This window comes from Lynx canadensis, chromosome F1 (genome assembly GCF_007474595.2).
Source record: "Lynx canadensis isolate LIC74 chromosome F1, mLynCan4.pri.v2, whole genome shotgun sequence".
Taxonomy (NCBI): Eukaryota; Metazoa; Chordata; class Mammalia; order Carnivora; family Felidae; genus Lynx; species Lynx canadensis.
Window position 1 is genome coordinate 36,397,936 of NC_044319.2, and position 18,639 is coordinate 36,416,574.

General features: G+C 36.1%; 1 protein-coding gene across 2 annotated transcripts in view; it reads right to left on the minus strand.

The window, feature by feature from the left end:
* DENND1B (DENN domain containing 1B) overlaps positions 1-18,639 on the minus strand; it is a 267,622-nt gene that overhangs the window by 54,935 nt on the left and 194,048 nt on the right. For both annotated transcript variants that reach the window (XM_030301760.1, XM_032591871.1), the window contains one exon: positions 11,751-11,852. In XM_030301760.1, coding sequence (XP_030157620.1) covers positions 11,751-11,852 — 102 coding nt within the window. The remainder of the gene's footprint in view (positions 1-11,750; positions 11,853-18,639) is intronic.

The following is an 18,639-nucleotide window of genomic DNA, read 5'->3' on the forward strand; positions in this document are numbered from 1 at the left end:
AAGAGAATATTAAGATACCTTAATGTGAGTGTCCTATTGGCATTTTTTTTAAGAATCTGTTTAAAATTTTTACTTTGAAATAGTTTTAGGTTTACAGGAATGCAAAAACAGAATGGAGAGTTCCCACATAAACTTCACCCAACTTCCCCTAACGATAACATCTTACATAACCATGGCACATTTATCAAAAGCAAGAAATTGACATAGTTACAGTAGTTATAATACTACTAAATAATCTACAGACTATACTTAGGTTACACTGGTTTTTCTACAACGGTCTTCTTTTTATTCCAGGATCTAATCCAGTCTTTTCCAGTTGTGGTTCATCAGTCTTTCTTTGGATCTAGACACTTTTGGAGAGTACTGCCCAATCATACTGTAGAATGCTCCTCAATGTGGGCTTGTCTGATGTACACTTATTATAAGATGGAGGTTATATATTTTGGCAAGAATACCATAGGGATGATTGTATCCACAGTGACTCTCATCAGGGAGTTCATAATGTCAATTTATGTTACTACTGCTGGTGACATTAACCTTGATCATCTGGTTAAGGTGGGGTCTGCTGGGCTTCTCCACCATAAAGTTACAATTTTTCTGTGTACAATAATACCTTAGGGAAATGTGTCAATTGTTTTAAAATCTATAACAAATATGAAAAAACTAACCATCACATGGCAAGTGGACTTTCAAATAGTACTTACCAAATAAATGCTGGTTGAATAAATAAATAACTACATAACCATCTAGTGTTTTGCCATTACACGATAAATTTCTAATTTAAATTTTTAGAATTATTACACAATGAATTTTGAAATACGTGTTATAAATTAGTATCTGAAATTAAGTACTGAGTATACAGAAAGTTATTTTTATGGGCCCAAATCAGCTCTTCAAACATCATCTTATTTTACCTCATATTCCAACACTGTAATCTACTTATCAATCTTTGAAGTAGCACTTTGTCAGGTGCTTTTAGAAAAATAAATATCAAGCTATATAATAGGTACTGAATTTTCCTTATGTATCATGGTAGTACATCTTCACAGTACTTCTCAAGATTAGTTGAGCACGAACCCCCTCCCCCATCCCAACTACAAAGGATATATTTTATCAAATCATAAATTTTCAGCTTTTCCCTCACTACGATAGATGTGTTAGACCCTACAGTTGTTCAAGGTCCATCAAAAACTTTTTAAATGAATTTTAATTTAATTTTCTGATAAGTATTCTCTTAATGAACTGGTATGAGAATTTTCTACTTATACCCACAAAAGTATGTTCCTTATATAAGGAAAATTTGATGGAATTGGTTGACATGTTTACCAATAACATGAAATAGGTTATAAATGACATGAAATAGTGATTTCATCAGAAATGGATTGATCTTGAGGATTTTTACACTAATGTTATTATTTATATATTAAATATACACTTGTTATTGTATTCTTTGGTCATAAGGAAAAGTTTACTTTCATGAAGCAGAAATCCATCTCCCTAATCTTAGAGTCCTTATATATAATGTATGGCTGTTAATCACTGTAGTATGTAAATATCTTAGTCTTCAAAATCACTTTCTATAAGTAGTAACTTTGAAACACTGTACAGAGAAATTTTATTAATATTTATTTAGCACCAGCATTAACAAGATCCTATGCAAGCAACTACACATACAGAATTGAGTCACATATGGTCCTAGTACTGGAGTAGCTCACAATCTATACAGAAAATTGATATGTAAACTAAAAAGAGAATTATTAGAAATGCCAATATAAAAATACACATACAAGTATTATCTTTGATTTTGCATTTCCCTCTACTCTTGTCAGCCCATCAGCAAGAACTGGCAATTCCACCTCCCAAACATAACCAAACCCTGCTCTGTTTTGCTTTGTCTTTTCTACTACCTTCCTCATCCAATCCACCATCACTTCTCTCCTGAACAATTGCAACAGACCCATGTAGAGACCCACCTCTCTCTCCTCTAATCCATTACAGCATAATCTGGGCAATCTTTATAAAATAGAAATCAGATCCAGTCACACCCCAGCTAAAGCTTTCCAATAGCATATTGCTTTGTTTAGAATATAATGTAACAAGGGATGCCTAGGTGGCTTAGTCAGTTGGACGTTCTGACTTCAGCTCAGGTCATGATCTCACCATTTGTGGGTTTGAACCCCCTGTCAGGCTCTGTGCTGACAGCTCAGAGCCTGGAGCCTGCTTCAGATTCTCTCTCTCTCTCTCTCTGCTCCTCCCCCACTCAGGCTATGTCTCTCTTAAAAAAGAATAAACACTAAAAAAAATTTTTTTAAAGAATATAATGTAATTCATGCCTTTAAAGTCCTACAAGATCTGTGTCCCCTTTCTGCTCTTCTAACCTAAGCTGATGCAACTTTCTTTCTTGCCCACAGTTGATTTAATTATGATCCTAGGAAATGCCGAGTTCTTTTCCCTCCCTGGGGTCTTTGCAATAGCAGTTTCCTCTACCCGAAATGATGTTCCTCTTTTGATATTCTCAAAACTAACTCCCTTCTTCAGATTTCTCTTAAGTATCACCTTTTCAGTAAAGCCTTTTCTGAACCTCTGGTCTAAAATTAGGCACCCAATCAATATCTCATACCCTCTAAACTTACCACTTGCCGACATTTTTCCTTTTTATTTGTTGTATGTTAACCCATTCCCTTCACTAGAAATCACAACTCCATGAAAGCGGGTTACACAGCTCTGAATCTCAAGTGCTTGGAGGAGCAGGACCCAACAACAACAACAACAACAACAACAACAACAACAAAAGATGCTCAGTACTTAACTGTTAAAGTGAATAAACAAACAAAATGTTTTCAAAGTAATACAGGCACAGAGAAAGGAGTGCAGACCTAGTGAGCTGGAGGAAAATCAGGGAAAGCTTTAAAGAGGTGAAGGAAAACACAGTCAGAGGGAAATTACAGTAACATAGACTAAATGCTGTAACTCTGGTATGAACAAAAGCTCTAAGGGAACAGAACGGATGTAAGGGTAAATGTTGATTTGGATAAGGGCTGATGTTTGAGAAGACTATGGAAGAATGACAATGGATTAATACTGGCTGTATGGTACAGCATATACAAAACCTTACTTCATGAAAGGTGTATTTGAAGGGATATTCAAGGTATTTGGATAGTCCATTAGTATAAGAAACTGGGGAAGGATTTAAAGCTTAGAGAGAGACCAAGCACCTTACAATGTGTGATACTCTGAGAAAGTGGCACACCAGGGTACAAACCCAGATCTACTGCATTCCAGAGCATTCCAGAGCCAATGCTATTAACAATGGGATAGGCATGTCATTACACATGGTGGTGAGACCAGGAACTCAGAGCCAAAGAATGAATGCAATGTATTTACCTGAAAACTTGAGTTTAATTGAAGATGAAGGGAGGAGAAGGGTACTTTAACCAGTAATTTATTTAAAACATTTTCACTTTAAAATAAACACAGCTGGGGCGCCTGGGTGGCGCAGTCGGTTAAGCGTCCGACTTCAGCCAGGTCACGATCTCGCGATCCGTGAGTTCGAGCCCCGCGTCAGGCTCTGGGCTGATGGCTCGGAGCCTGGAGCCTGTTTCCGATTCTGTGTCTCCCTCTCTCTCTACCCCTCCCCCGTTCATGCTCTGTCTCTCTCTGTCCCAAAAATAAATAAAAAAACGTTGAAAAAAAAATAAAATAAACACAGCTATACTGTGGTATAGAATGCACGATGTATATAAACATCTCTGAAAAATACAAAATGGCTTTATTAAATGTGCTTTTTCAATGGTCTCTGATAGTCACATTCCTATTCTTTTCAAAAACATGTGTTCTCTTCTACCACAAGGGGCACTTTGTTGTATGGAAAAGTTTAAAAAAGACACATTTGTATTGTCCTATGAAAGGCAGGAAAGGGTTTTGGAAGAACACCAAAAGAGCCTTTTCCAATTTGAATCTTTCCTATCATTTTCCTCTCTGATAAAGGTAGAATATAAGCAAGCAAGATTATTTTAGGCAAAAAAATATATCTATGCTTGAGCTCCTTACTTATTATATACATTTCTTAACAGAAATATAGGTTGCCATCTAAAAAAGGGCCTATATCACGGAGATCCCATAAGTCTGTGGCTGTATACTAGGCTCTTGGGTCAACACACCAAATTCAGTCATGGTCCTTAGCCAGGAAAAGTGTATAATAAAATGAGCAGAAAAAACTTTAGTTCCAGTGACCTTAATAACGAGCAATATACACAAGAAAATAATTTCCTTTACTGTGTTAGTATAATATGAGATAAAGGTAAGAGTCCTAAAAATAATGGCTTAAATCTCGGTAAAGCTGTTAGCTACAGAAACATGGTGATGTCAGAATGGTGGATTTAAGAAACTGTTTCTGGGATTCCTTCCAAATCCATTATCTAAAGAGGAATTTATCCAAATGGAACCTACTATCATCCGTCTAAGCTATGTTTATTTCATAATATCAAGGAATGTTAGAGTCGAAAGGTATCTCAAACTTAGTGACCTTTTACTCTAACTCATCTTACAGATGCAGAAACTGAGGTCTCAAAAGGTTAAGAAGTCAACTGTCAATGAAAACAGCCCAATAGAAACAAGCTGATCTTGAAACAAATACACACACACACACACACACACACACACGTATATATATACATATATATACGTATATATATATATACGTATATATATGTGTGTGTGTATATATATATAAATGTTTTTATATAGTACTTAGATAATTCAAATAATAGTGCCTTAAATAATTAAGTTTAAATAATAATAAAGCAAACTACCAGAACATTCCCTTCCTTAGAAGGTCCTTCCTTGAGTGCCCCTCTCTCTCCACAGGAAAGACCACAATTGCTTCAGGTTGTCCTCTCCTTGTCTGCCTTTATAGTTTTACCACACAAATGTCTCCCTAAATAATATACTATATAATTTTTCTTCCTGTTAAATATTACACAAAAAGACTCATCATAGTAATTCTTTAATGATTTTTTTTCATTTAATTCATTTTCAGTTTTGCTGCAGCTTAATTTTCCTACTGTACAATGTTTTATTGTATGAATATAACGATTTGTTCATTTTAACACTGATGAACATCTGAGATTACTGCCAGTATTTTGCTTTTTACAAGCAATGTCAGTAAATGATTTCCGGTGCACAACTTAGAGTGAAATTTCTAAGAACTTTGCACGTTTAACTTTAAATGGTAGTGCCACAGTGTTTTCTAAGTTATTTGCGCAAATTTACACCCCCATGAACAGTTAAAACTTGGTCCCTTGCTCTGTGCCTTTGCCAAATTTTGAGATTCTGTTTTTGTTTTTTGTTTTTTTTTAATTTGGCCAATCTGGTGAGTATATGGTGAAATTTCATTGTGTTTTTTTATGTGATGTTCTCTGACCCCAAATGAGGCTGAATACCTTGCGCACTTTTATCGGCCATTCAGGCTATTCAGGTTTCTCCATTTGCATGTGCTAACTCAAGTCTTCTGTACAACTCTATTGGATGAATATGTCTGTTCCTGCTTATTTTGTTTTGTCTTGAATTCTAGATTCTATGTCCTTGTGTGGTTTGTATTTATTACAAATAAGGTGTCTTTTGGTAATCAAAGTTTTTCATTTTGATAAAGTCAAACTTATTAAGCTATTCCTTCATGTCTTAAGAAACCTGTCTCTCTCTTCAAAGAAATAAAAGTAATGTCAGTTTAGTGTCTTCTAAATCTTTTTTTTTTTTTTGGCTAAATTATATATGCTAGGGATTCCAAAGGTAATAGCTAACACCTTTTTCAGAGGTAGTATTTAATATTAAGTATGAAGTTTGTTGAAATTGCTTTCAATCATGCTTCTTTTTTAGTTTTTATCAGGAATTTTATGAAAAATTTCTGCATCTGTTGAGATGATCTAATGATTTTTCTAATAATAGGCTAATGTAGGAAATTACATTCATAGATTTCCTAATTTGCAATGGCCGTTTAATTTCTGGAATAAATGAAAGCTGCTCATAAAGTAGTATCCTTTTAATACGTTGCTAGAATTGGCTACAAATATTTTGTTTAAATCTTTCCATTTGTGATTGTGAGTGAGGCTCACCTATAAGGTTCTTTTCTCATGCTGTTTTAGGATCTGGAATCAAGATGATCTTAGCCACACAAAATAAATTGAAGAGAATCTCCCTTTTTCCATAATCAAAATGGGAAATTTTTGGAGTCTGAATTGAAACCATTTGATTCTTGAACATGTGGAAGAATTTGCCTGTGTTATACAGTTAACATTTTTTCAATTTAATCCACATATTTACCATTTATTTTGTTCTTCCTTTCTTCTTGCTTCTCAGACCTTCCATCTTGGATCTGAGAAAACTTTCTTTCTCCCTGAAGTACTTTCTTAAAGTATTCCCTTAAAGATTTCTTTCTGCTGTCTGGTATAGCAGTCAGGGTTCAATCAGAGAAGCAGAACCAGTAGGAGATATATAGGAGATATAATGATAAATAGACAAACACAAACACACATACACAGGTGAGATTTATTACCAGGCATTGGTTTACATGATAATAGGGGCTAGCTAAGCAAGTCTGAAATTCATAAGAAAAGCATCAGGAAGGAAAAATCATGAGCAGGCTAAACCCATAGAAGCCAAAGCTCTCATCCAGAGATAGGATTTCTTCTCTGTCCCAGGGAAACCTCAGTTCTGAGTTTAAGGTCTTCCAATTGATTCAGACAGACCTACCTAAATTATCTAGAATAATCTTCCTTAAAGTCAAATGATAAGGAGTTTTAATTATATACATATATATACATATTTATATATGTGTGTGTGTGTATATATATATACATGTATATATATGTGTGTGTGTGTGTGTGTGTGTGTGTGTATATGTATATGTATATATATATATATATCTTCACGGCAACACCAAGATGGGCATTTGCATTTGATTAAGTAACTGGGGATTTTAGCGGAACAAAGAAGACACATCAATAAAGTCAACACAAGGAGCAAACTCGGGTTTTTGGGGGGGAGGGGCAGGGTCAGGTGGGGTGGGGAATGTTTTTATATCACTCTTATAATTAAGATGTAGTTTTTTAAATTTTTTTTAACATTTATTTATTTTTGAGAGACAGAGAGAGACAGTGTGAGCAGGGGACGGGAAGAGAGAGACAGGGAGACACAGAATCAGAAGCAGGCTCCAGGCTCTGAGCTATTAGCACAGAGTCTGATGCCGGGCTCGAACCCATGAACCGTGAGATCATGACCTGGGCCGAAGTCGGACGCTTAACCGACTGAGCCACCCAGGTGCCCCAAGATGTATTTTAGTCAGCACAGGATTCTAGGTATTTTTTCTCCACATGCTGAAGATACGGTAGTATCTTCTGGATTACTAATGTGAACTCAGCTGTCACTATGTTGCTCCCTGAAGGTAATCTATCTTGCCCATCTTGTTATTTTAAAAATTTTCCATTTTTACTTAATGTTTTAGAGCTGAATATATGGTGTAGTTATAGATTTCTTTTTATTTATTCAGTTTGGATATGTTAGACTTCTTAAATTTATACAACGGTATATTTTATTGGTATGGGCATTGTCCTTTGAACTACTCGCTCTCCTCCATTTTCTGTCCTCTCCTTTTAGAGTTTATTCTAATGGCTTTTAGACACGTTCATTCTACCCTTCATGCCTATTAACCTCTCATGTTTTCTATTTCTTCATTCTTCTGCGTTATCTTCTGGATAATTTCTTTTTCAGATATATCTTCCAGTTTAGTAAATCTCTCTTCAGTTAGATCTGATCTGCTGTTCAACCCATCAATTTCCACCAATTTCAGTTACATACTTCCTACCAGAATTTTATTAGCTACAGTCTTTTTTATGTTTTTATTTTATTTTTGAGGGACAGAGAGAGACAGAGCATGAGCAGGGGAGGGGCAGAGAGAGAGGGAGATACAGAATACAAAGCAGGCTCCAGGATCTGAGCTGTCAGCACAGAGCCCGATGCAGAGCTCAAACTCACAGACTGTGAGATACTGACCTGAGCTGAAGTCAGATGCTTAACCAACTGAGCCACCCAGGCTCCCCTATAAGCTACAGTCTTAAAAACTGGCTTCACATTAATATTTTTATATCCTGAACATTTTTTTAGTGTTTATTTATTTTTGAGAGAGAGAGAGAGACAGAGCATGAGTGCTGGAGGGGCAGAGAGAAACAGAAACACAGAATCCAAAGCAGGCTCGAGGCTCTGAGCTGTCAGCACAGAGCCTGACATGGGGCTTGAACTCATGAACCATGAGATCATGACCTGAGCCAAAGTCGGTTGCTTAACTGAATCACCCATGAGCCCCTATATACTGAACATTTCTAAGCTTGTCTTCTATTCCTCTGAACATCTTATTTTTTTTTTACTTTTTTAATGTTTGTTTGTTTGTTTGTTTATTTATTTATTTTGAGAGAAAGAGCATGAGTGGGGGAGGGACAGAGAAAGAGGGAGACAGAGAATCCAAAGCAGACTCCAGGCTCTGAGCTGTCAGCACAGAGCCCAACGTGGGGCTCAAACTCATGTACCACAAGATCATGACCTGAGCCAAAATCAGACACTTAACCAACTGACCCACCAAGGCACCCCTAATTCCTTTGAACATTTTAAGTATAGTTATTTTATATTCTAATTTTGATAATTCCAATATTTAAAATCTTTGTAAGTCAATTTTGGTCCTCTGTTTCTGCTAGTTCTTGCTCATGATTTTTTTTCCTTGTATGTTTATAATTTCTAACGGTGAAATTTATCTTTGGAATTTTAGCTGGGAGAATTCTTTGATACCTGGGTTCCTCAAGAGAAGATGTGTGTTTGCTTCTGCCTAGGGCCTGACAGTGCTAACAATTTAGGATCACTGTAAACTTGGCTTGAGTTGTATCAGACCAAATCAGAAATTATTAATTCAGACTTCAAATTTCTGTACAGGCTGGTGTGTTTACTTTTCAGCAGCACCTTTTCCTCCCCTCCACTCAGTACCAGTGCTTTGGAGGTACAATCACCAGGAAATGAATAAAGGGAAGGAGCAGTTTGATTTCTTGTTTACTTTTACACTAAGTCATCCCAGATTTGTGGGAGTAGGGTCTCCTATTACACTTTTCAACTTGGGAAGTAAGCAGTAGGCTTTGTCTCCTGTTCCACACCACAAAACAGTTTTTTAAATACTGCATTTAAAATTGTTTCGGTACGTAAGTTACCTCCGAATCCTTCCCGGCCGTATTATCTGAAATAATAGTCTACTTTAACTCTTAACTTAAAATTATATGCTGCTCTCCTGGACCCATGTTCTCTCAATTTTGATGCATAAGCACTGCTAAATAGAGAGCCGGAGGAGTCCTTGACCTATGATGGATCACAAATTCATAATAATGAATAGCAATCATTTATACCTAATGAATATTTTTATATTCTTTCGAAAAGAGCAATAGTCTCTTTGTGGCTTCATCTATGTTGGTAATTTTTTACCAATTGATTCCTATTTTTGTTTCTTTTCTTTCCCCCCAAGTTTTAGTAAAGTGTAATTGTAATAAAAAAACTGAACATAACTAATGGAGACAATGTGTTAAGTTTGGACATATGTATACACTTTGCTACAATCACCACAATCAAGGTAATAAAAATATCCAACAGTTCCGAAAGTTTCCTTGCGTTCCTTTGGGGGTGTGTGTGTGTGTGTGTGTGTGTGTGTGTGTAAGAACACTAACATGAGATAGAATTTTAATAGACTAGAATTAGGCACTATGTTGTACAGTGAATCTCTGGAACTTATTCATCTTTAGAAGTTTGTGAAACTGTCAATAGGAATCTTTTAAATCCCCAAACTTCAAGTATCATTTTCTCAAGGGTCATAAAAGGGTATCAAGTTTGAGAACATGGTCAATTGCTGCATGTAAACTATCTAAGTTGTCTATATAATGGGTTCTATTTTAATTGACCACTTTAGTATTCTACATTTAGCCTTTTTGACCAAGTTATATTTAAAAATAATCCTGCACAGATTTATACTTTATTAATGTAATGGCTCTAAAATGAGGCAGACACTAAGATTTAATAAGCTTCTACAAAGTGTTGTGCACTGTGCTGGGAGTATACATGTATCCGTTCACATAAACTTTACCACAACCCTGTGAGATACGGGGTATTTCTATTTAAAAAAAAAAAGAGACAGATACTTATGAGCAAAGAGCTATTACATGAGAAAGCCAAGATTTAACCCAACTCTACCTGATTCCTAAAAATATGAGCTTATTGTAAGTATACAAAAATTACTCTATCTGAATTATAACTAATGAAAAGATTTTGGTTACAGTCTTATGGCCAAAGGTTACGTCATAAGTTAGATATTCTATCTACCCGGTAGTTCAATTCTTGACCCCCATATGAATTGATCTTCACAATTCAGAGTTGACAATGGGAAGTAGTACTATCTCTCCTTGACAGATAAAACTACAAAAAGGGTATCACTATTTAACTCCACAAACACGCACTGGATGACTGGTTTAGGACAGCATTGTGCTGTACACTTCAGCATTTAGAAAGACCATCACTTGATCCTTCTACAACTTTGGGAAGTAATTCAATCTATATTGGAACCCTCTAGTGACAGAGCACCAAAAGTAACCCACTCCATCTTCAGAAATTCGTAAGACATCTTTGATCCTAAAAGCTATCAAAGCTGCTTCTGCCTCTTCTAGGTATTGGGTAAACGTAACCCTTTCTTTAAGGTAAACCTTCACATATGAGAAGATAGTTATAGCCCCCGCCCCCGCCCCCCCGGGGTATTTTCTAATTATTTTTTAAAACTTCCTCAGAATATGGATAATAGTATTGGTTTTATCACCATTAAATTAAATCACTTATTTAATTTAAAGCTTATCTCAAATTACATGGGATCTTTTCTCTTAACAGTCCAAAGGATTCTATTAGATTTTCAGTTTCAGCTATTGAATTTTTACTCATGCTTGTATCCTGGTCCTGAGCAGTTTATGGCACTTTATTGGTCTTCATTAAACGATGAATTCACACAGGTACCTTTACATTTAAATTATCATGTGGAATAAGAAAATAAAGTGTTTAGAACTTAATTTAAATTATGTAAACAGAAATTGAGAGGAGCCTCAATTGAGAGACTTGCTATGATCACACACAGGAATGAAAGAATGAGTACATCTAAACATTCTCAATTCTGATGTTAAGCTACTGCTTTTTGAAATTGTGACTACACTTTCTGAGCCAAAAATCGGGATACATAGTATGATGATGACCTTTTTTTCTGAATTTTTGAATTTATAATTATGAAGTCTGTTTTTCTAAGCTGAGTTACATAAGGACTGTCCTACAAAAAATAGTTTGCTTACCATCATCAATGTACCATACCAAACCAACTCCTAGATGCTCACATGAAACTAGTCATGCTGGTTTTGTAACTGTGAATGAATACTCTTTCACAGACCATCAGATCAGTACTTTAGATGAGATTTTTTTTAATAACAAAGTTACTATTACTTAATTTTCTAGAGTGCCATGCCATAGGTAACTGTAGAGTTAACAAAAGAAAGAAAAATTTCTTGTAATTCTAGAACAGTATTATTCATATTATTCAAAGTTTTGACAAACTTTTGATAAAAGTGATAAAAACGTGCCATGCATTTGTTACATTTCTGTAATCTTCTGTTACAGAAGGAAATATGGAGGCCCACTCTTACCTGCTTGAAAAGTTGGAGGTTAACTGCAGTTTCCAAGAACTGTTTCATCAGACTTGAACGATGCTTTACAAAACTCTCCTCACAGAAAGTGATGGGCTCCCCCTACAAAGAAATAAAGATTTTTTGGTGTCAAAAGAAAGTCAGCAGAGAGAACCAGTCTCTCTAAAGAGGTACATGGAGAGTCACAGAGGAAATGTAAGACACAGAATCAACCTCAAGGTGCTGAAAGTCTAAAGGGAGTCAAACAGACCCTTAGACATAATAGCTGAATTTCAGCCTCATAAAAATATTCCTCTACTGATAAGCTTCTACAAGAGCTTCCTAATCAAGGATCCCTGGGGTCTTAAAATTGCTCAGTTTCACTTCCTCAGAGTAAGAATGAATCACCTAAAAACAAAGGTTTAATATTATTAGATTGAATTATGAGTATTAAAAATAGCATGTGTAGCTGAAAAGAGTATGCAATTGCAATTTTATTATTAGAAAACACCTTCGGGGGGCCTCGGTGGCTCAGTCAGTTAAGCGTCCAATTTTGGCTCAGGTCATGATCTCACAGTTCTTGAGTTCGAGCCCCGCATGAGGCTGTGTGCTGACAGCTTAGAGCCTGGAGTCTGTTTCAGATTCTGTGTCTCCCTCTCTCTCTCTGCCCCTCCCCAACTCATGGTCTCGGTCTCTCTCTCTCTCTCTCTCTCTCTCTCTCTCTCTCTCTCTCAGTCTCTAAAATAAATAAACATGGAAAAAAAGAGAAAAAGAAAACACTCTTGCTATAAAAATTACTGCATGATTTTTGCCATTTATATTTGATCATTAATTTCTTTTTAAATTAATCACAAGTTCTTACAGTAACATTCTCTTCGTGATTACAAACACAATTCTGATTGAATACTTTCTAGAATAAGTCTCACTTTGTACCTGCCTCAATTTACCCTATTTTTTTAAGTAATCGTAACTTTGCAAGTGTCTTGTGGTAGCTTATGCTCCATCAGCTGCTCCTCCTCCAAATTATCAAGAACTTAAATTCTCAATACAGATTCCACTCATTCCATCTATTCCCATGCATGACCTCGAAAACTGTCACTTAATGGCTGATCCCTACCACCTGCTACTTCCTCAGTAGCCTGAACGGTCTTCTTGCCAGTTCAATACATGTGAAGATAAGTGGCTAAATTATATGACCCAAATGAAAACAGAGATAACCCATTATCAATGTTAATACAATGATCCACTCATTATAATGAATCCTGTAGCAATCTCTATGTTGCAATTAAAAGGGGGGAAAAAAGTGAGCCTGTTCACCTTCTAACAGACCTTGGAAAAAAGATTAATTATAATTTAACTTTAAGGACAACTCAATGCCTTGATTATAGGTATCTGTAAGTAAAATTCTGAAAATTGGCTCCTGTATGAACAAAATAATGAAACTAATAATCTAACAGTAATTCAACTGTTACCACTGTCTGATGGAAACTAATGACACTATAGATTGGCACTGTTCAATACACTAGCCACTAGTCACATGTAGCTATTTAAATTTAAATTACTAAAATTAAGCAAAACTAAAAATTCAGTTCCTCAATCACACTAGCCACATCTGAAATGTTCAACTGTCACAAGTGTTCTGTGGATCCTCTTAGGTAGCACAAATACAGAACACCGATCACAAAAAGTCTTCTGACACAGCACTGCTACAGAAGAAAATATATAAAATTCAAACAAATTATTAAAGAAGGCAATTTAATACTCTATTAATTGTTGTCATCCACCATCAGTTGCCAGCCAACACCTCATAATAAAACTGCAATTATGCATTTTGATACTGACTACTGCCAGTCTTAAGTGCTACGGGAAGATTTTAAATTACATATTTTAAAAACTTGATTAACTTATATAAATATACTTTGGATAATCAAAAATCACTGTTTTTGCCACTATCACAGAACTCACCACTTAGAATCTAACAGAGGGGGGAAAACAACAAACAGGCAATCCTGTTAAAGATAAAGGTCTATTGTTTTTGCTTCCCTGGTATCAGTATCGTATCTAGTTACACTGGGAGCCAAATAAATGTTTCTATAAGTCAATAAACAAAATAGCAAGCGAGCTAAACCTTGCTCCATAGGACTTATTTTCTTTTCAAAAGTAAATACAAATTACAAAAAATCAAATCATTTCTTAATGGCAATGCTAACTACAGCACTATTATTACAAAGTGATCAGTACTATTGATAACGTTAGTTTTTATTGCACAGATTCCCCCCCAAACATGTGAGCTATATTTTATTAGTATCTACAATGCGTCCAAAAGTTGTCATTAACACTGCAGAACAGTCTTCAATTCAAATACAAAGGTCTATCTTCAATTGAAATACTTGTCAATTTAAAAATAAAATTCTATCTCTAACTGAACAGTTTAGACTTCCGATGTTACAATCAAGCATTTTTTTTGATTGGAAAGAATGGAGGGCAGGGGGATGGAGAATCTCAAGGTAAGGGAAAATGGATGTGAGCAAAGTCTACCTGTGCTTTCTCAAGAATTGGGCATAACATGGTCTTTAGCCAACGTGAATTATTTGGGAAGAACCCTGTCCTTATTAATCTTCTAGCAACTGCTTTCAATCTTTCAAGAGAAAGTTCAGATGTGCTGTCCATCCATTTTTGATAACACCACTCATGGTAAAAGCTTTGAACTTAACCTTCAAATGATGAACACAGCCTGTTCACTAAGAATCTCTGATAACAACAAAGAAGAAAAGCCCTGATGCATATTAGAATTTTCTCTCAGGAGAAAGAAAAATAAGTCTTGATTAACAATGCTCTAAATTTTTGCAATATTAATACACAGGAGTCTCAATTATTGTCATACTGGGATGTATGCTATCAAACAGATTATAAATAACTCCCCAGTAGGAGTTCTTTTAAATCCAGGTCAGGTTGAGTGGTGGCATGATAAGGAACTCTGCTTAGGATCTTCTGATTTATTTTTTATCTGATTAAAAATCAGGATTAGGATTGAGTGTTTTTTTAAAACCTTTCTTGTTCTAAGTAGAGTGACTATGTCTGGTTTTGCCCAGTTAATTCCCAGTTTACTGAAGTATAAGAGATTTAATTTAGAAGTTCCTGTGGCTTCCCAGAGGAAATCTGAGCTGGTTTGGAAAACTAATGGACGCTTTATGAAACAAAGATGCAAAATATAGTCTTGAGAGAGGCGGACAAAAAGGGGTAGTGTGTTTGGGATGGGTGTGAATTAGAGACAGTACCAGATGATGATAATAAATGACTGGTTGAGGCATAGTGGCTAATGGATATGAACTACACAAAGTACCAGACAGAAATAAAAGGTAGATTAAGCCATATTGAAAAAGGTCTATGATATATTCTGAAGCTATTTTCTTAAAGACATCAAGAAGCTCACAAAAGTATCTACTCAATAAAGTGACAAGACTGTATGTTTTAAAAAATAAAGTTAATAGGCAAGAGGAAATAATGGAAACAGGCAGACCAATTAACAGTGTGATATAAATCAGCCAAGAAAAGACAAACAAGGCAGCAGAAAGGAAAAGTGATGACAACCATTAGCTAACACGTATAGGAGACTTATTTACTATTACCAAGAGTAATAATAATAGCTAATGTTTACGTAATGCTTATTATGGGCCAGGTACTGTTGTAAGCACTTCATACATATTAACTCACATAAACCTCAAATTTACTGTTGTCTTACTTCATATACGAGTAAACTAAAATATGGGGAACGGTTAAGCAACTTGCTCAAGATCACACAGCATGTAAGTGGTAGGAGCTGGATTCAGACTCAGTCTATGCTTTCAAATTATCCCAGTTATGGGCAATCAAGACTATGTGGAATGTTTTATTTATTCCATATCATGCAATCTGTAAAAGTACAATTTCATCGCAAAATCAACTGGGCTGTATATCAACTGATATACAGCAGTGGTTCTCAAAGAATGGTCCAGGGATTCAGACCTTTCACGGGTTCTGCAACATCAAAACTATTTTTGTAACAATGCTGAAACATTATTTGCCCCTTCCACTTTTATTTTCTCATGGGATCCAATGGAGTTGATCAGAGGTTACACGACTGGTGATATTGCAACAGAGCAAAAGCAGAACCAAATAAGAGAATCCAGCTAACTTCCCTTAAGCCCCGTACTTTTGAAAAACTGTACAACAAGGCATTCTTCTATTGTTTTTTTGTTTAGAAACAATTATTTCTCATAAAAATATGTTTTATGTTTATCTATAGTATTGTATTATTTTTAAATAATATTTAAAATATTTTCAGTTTTGGGGCGCCTGGGTGGCGCAGTCGGTTAAGCGTCCGACTTCAGCCAGGTCACGATCTCGCGGTCCGTGAGTTCGAGCCCCGCGTCGGGCTCTGGGCTGATGGCTCAGAGCCTGGAGCCTGTTTCCGATTCTGTGTCTCCCTCTCTCTCTGCCCCTCCCCTGTTCATGCTCTGTCTCTCTCTGTCCCAAAAATAAATAAAAAACGTTGAAAAAAAAAATTCAACTTTTAAAAAAAAAAATATTTTCAGTTTTAATTTCTAATATGATAATAGTAAAAAATATACCCCACAGAAACAAAAGTTCTTTAAAGCTCTTGATAATTTTTTTAGAGTATGAAGACATTCAGCAACAAAGGGTTTAAGAACCACTAATATACAGAAACAGGACAAGGAGGGGTCAAAGATGACTTCCAGATTTCAAGCTTGAGGATCAAAAGATGATACCATTTACTAAAGAAGAGAATTACAGAAAAAAAAAAAAAAACAGATTTAAGAAGGTGATAAAATCAATTCTTGCACATGTTTTTGGTCAGATTCCAAGATGAGCCTGAGACAAGGATTCTTGTTTAAATGACTTGTTGATGGAGAACTCTCAGGAACTAGGAAATATGGGAAACAAAATAGGGCAGAAGAAAAAAGCCAAGCAACAATGTGTTTTCAGTTGAAAATCAGCCTCAGGGGCGCCTGGGTGGCACAGTCAGTTAAGCGTCCGACTTCAGCCAGGTCACGATCTCGCAGTCCATGAGTTCGAGCCCCGCGTCGGGCTCTGGGCTGATGGCTCAGAGCCTGGAGCCTGTTTCCAATTCTGTGTCTCCCTCTCTCTCTGCCCCTCCCCCGTTCATGCTCTGTCTCTCTCTGTCCCAAAAATAAATAAACGTTGAAAATCAGCCTCAGCCTAAACCTATGGAAAACACTAAATGTACTGGCAGAGTTATTCCCATCTTGAAGCAAGGGCAGTATAAACCCTTTATCAGCCAGTCAAGCCAATGAGGCCTTCCCTGCGGGGGGGGGGGGGGGGGGGGAAGAATGGAGGTGCCTAAGGAGGCACTTCCTACTTAGCCAAGGGCAATTTTTCTCTGAAAAGGGTGCCAGCCAGTAGAGGGGACTGGTCAGGGCACCAGTAAAGTCCATTAAGGCATGGTAAAGGCAGCAAGTAAGGTTTCTGAAGATGCATGGACGTAGGGTAACACATAGCTAGAGACTCAGGTTTGGAAAACTTGTTGTTTAATGTATATTTAGGAATTATCTGCACAGAACTAAGCATTAAAATTAAGCTGATCACTCTACTTAGGGAAAAAGATTGATATAACTGAAAAATACCTACCTATAATCCAATTTATTTTTTAAACGTTATATTGTTCATTGACAGAAAAAGTAAGGAAGTATATAGCTCTGTGGAGACACAGAATTAATTGTGTAGAAACATATAAATGGGGAAATGAAAAACTATCCATGGAAAAAATCTGATGTGATGCTAAAGCAACTGAATCTTTTGCTTCATGGAACAGTGATGAGGCAACAGGAAGGAACCAAAATTGAAATCATTTCGATAAAATGTCACACAAAGGAGCATGAAAAGAGGTAAAGAAAAACTACCATTCAATACTAGGCTGGCAGTGAAGTTCTTATTACAGAGAGGAGAACCAGACTTTCCAGAAAGGAACCACCAACATTATTTACCATTAAAGTACTATGTCAGTCAACAAATATAGACTAAGAATGAATCAACAACATACTCAGCATTCTATGATGAGGTTTGCTAGATAGTTTGTTATTAATAAATAGTAAAAATACCAAAGTTCATACTTGATTTACCTGTTAAAACATATAAATCAGAGCAGAGTCAAGTTCAAATTGTCCACAAAATAACAAACGTCACATTCAGTCCCTTGTATAATGGGAAGAGGTACCATTAAAACCAGTGTGCTAGAAGCTACATGTTGTTTGTACCTGATGGTATTTAAATAAGACCCATCAATTAGTTGTGGCAGAAAAATGGATTAAGAAATGGCGGAAGAAATGCCCTCCAGTGCCATAAATCTGGCCCTTATGGAACACATGATTTACCTTGCCAAGTCTTAACCATTTTATTTTTTTTTAATGTTTATTTATTTTTGAGACAGAGAGAGACAGAGCATGAACAGGGGAGGGGCAGAGAGAGAGGGAGACACAGAATTTGAAACAGGCTCCAGGCTCTGAGCTGTCAGCCCAGAGCCCGACGCGGGGCTCGAACTCCCGGACCGCGAGATCATGACCTGAGCCGAAGTCGGACGCTTAACCGACCAAGCCACCCAGGCGCCCCTCCTTGCCAAGTCTTAGATTCCATCTTCAACATAAAGAAGTAAATTCTCCCTCCTCTGAAACCCAGAGCCTTAAAAACATGTATCTTTCTTTTAGCACTGATTTTCTAAGTTGAATTAAAGATTATTTTTATACATTTTATTTGTGTATTTTTGAGGTCTGGGACTATATCCTTATACATTTCTACATTCCCTATTATAATACTCAACTTAGTACTTTGCACTTTGAGTGTTCAGTAAATATCCACTAGCTAATATCTGAAGTATTTTTACAGGATAATTAAG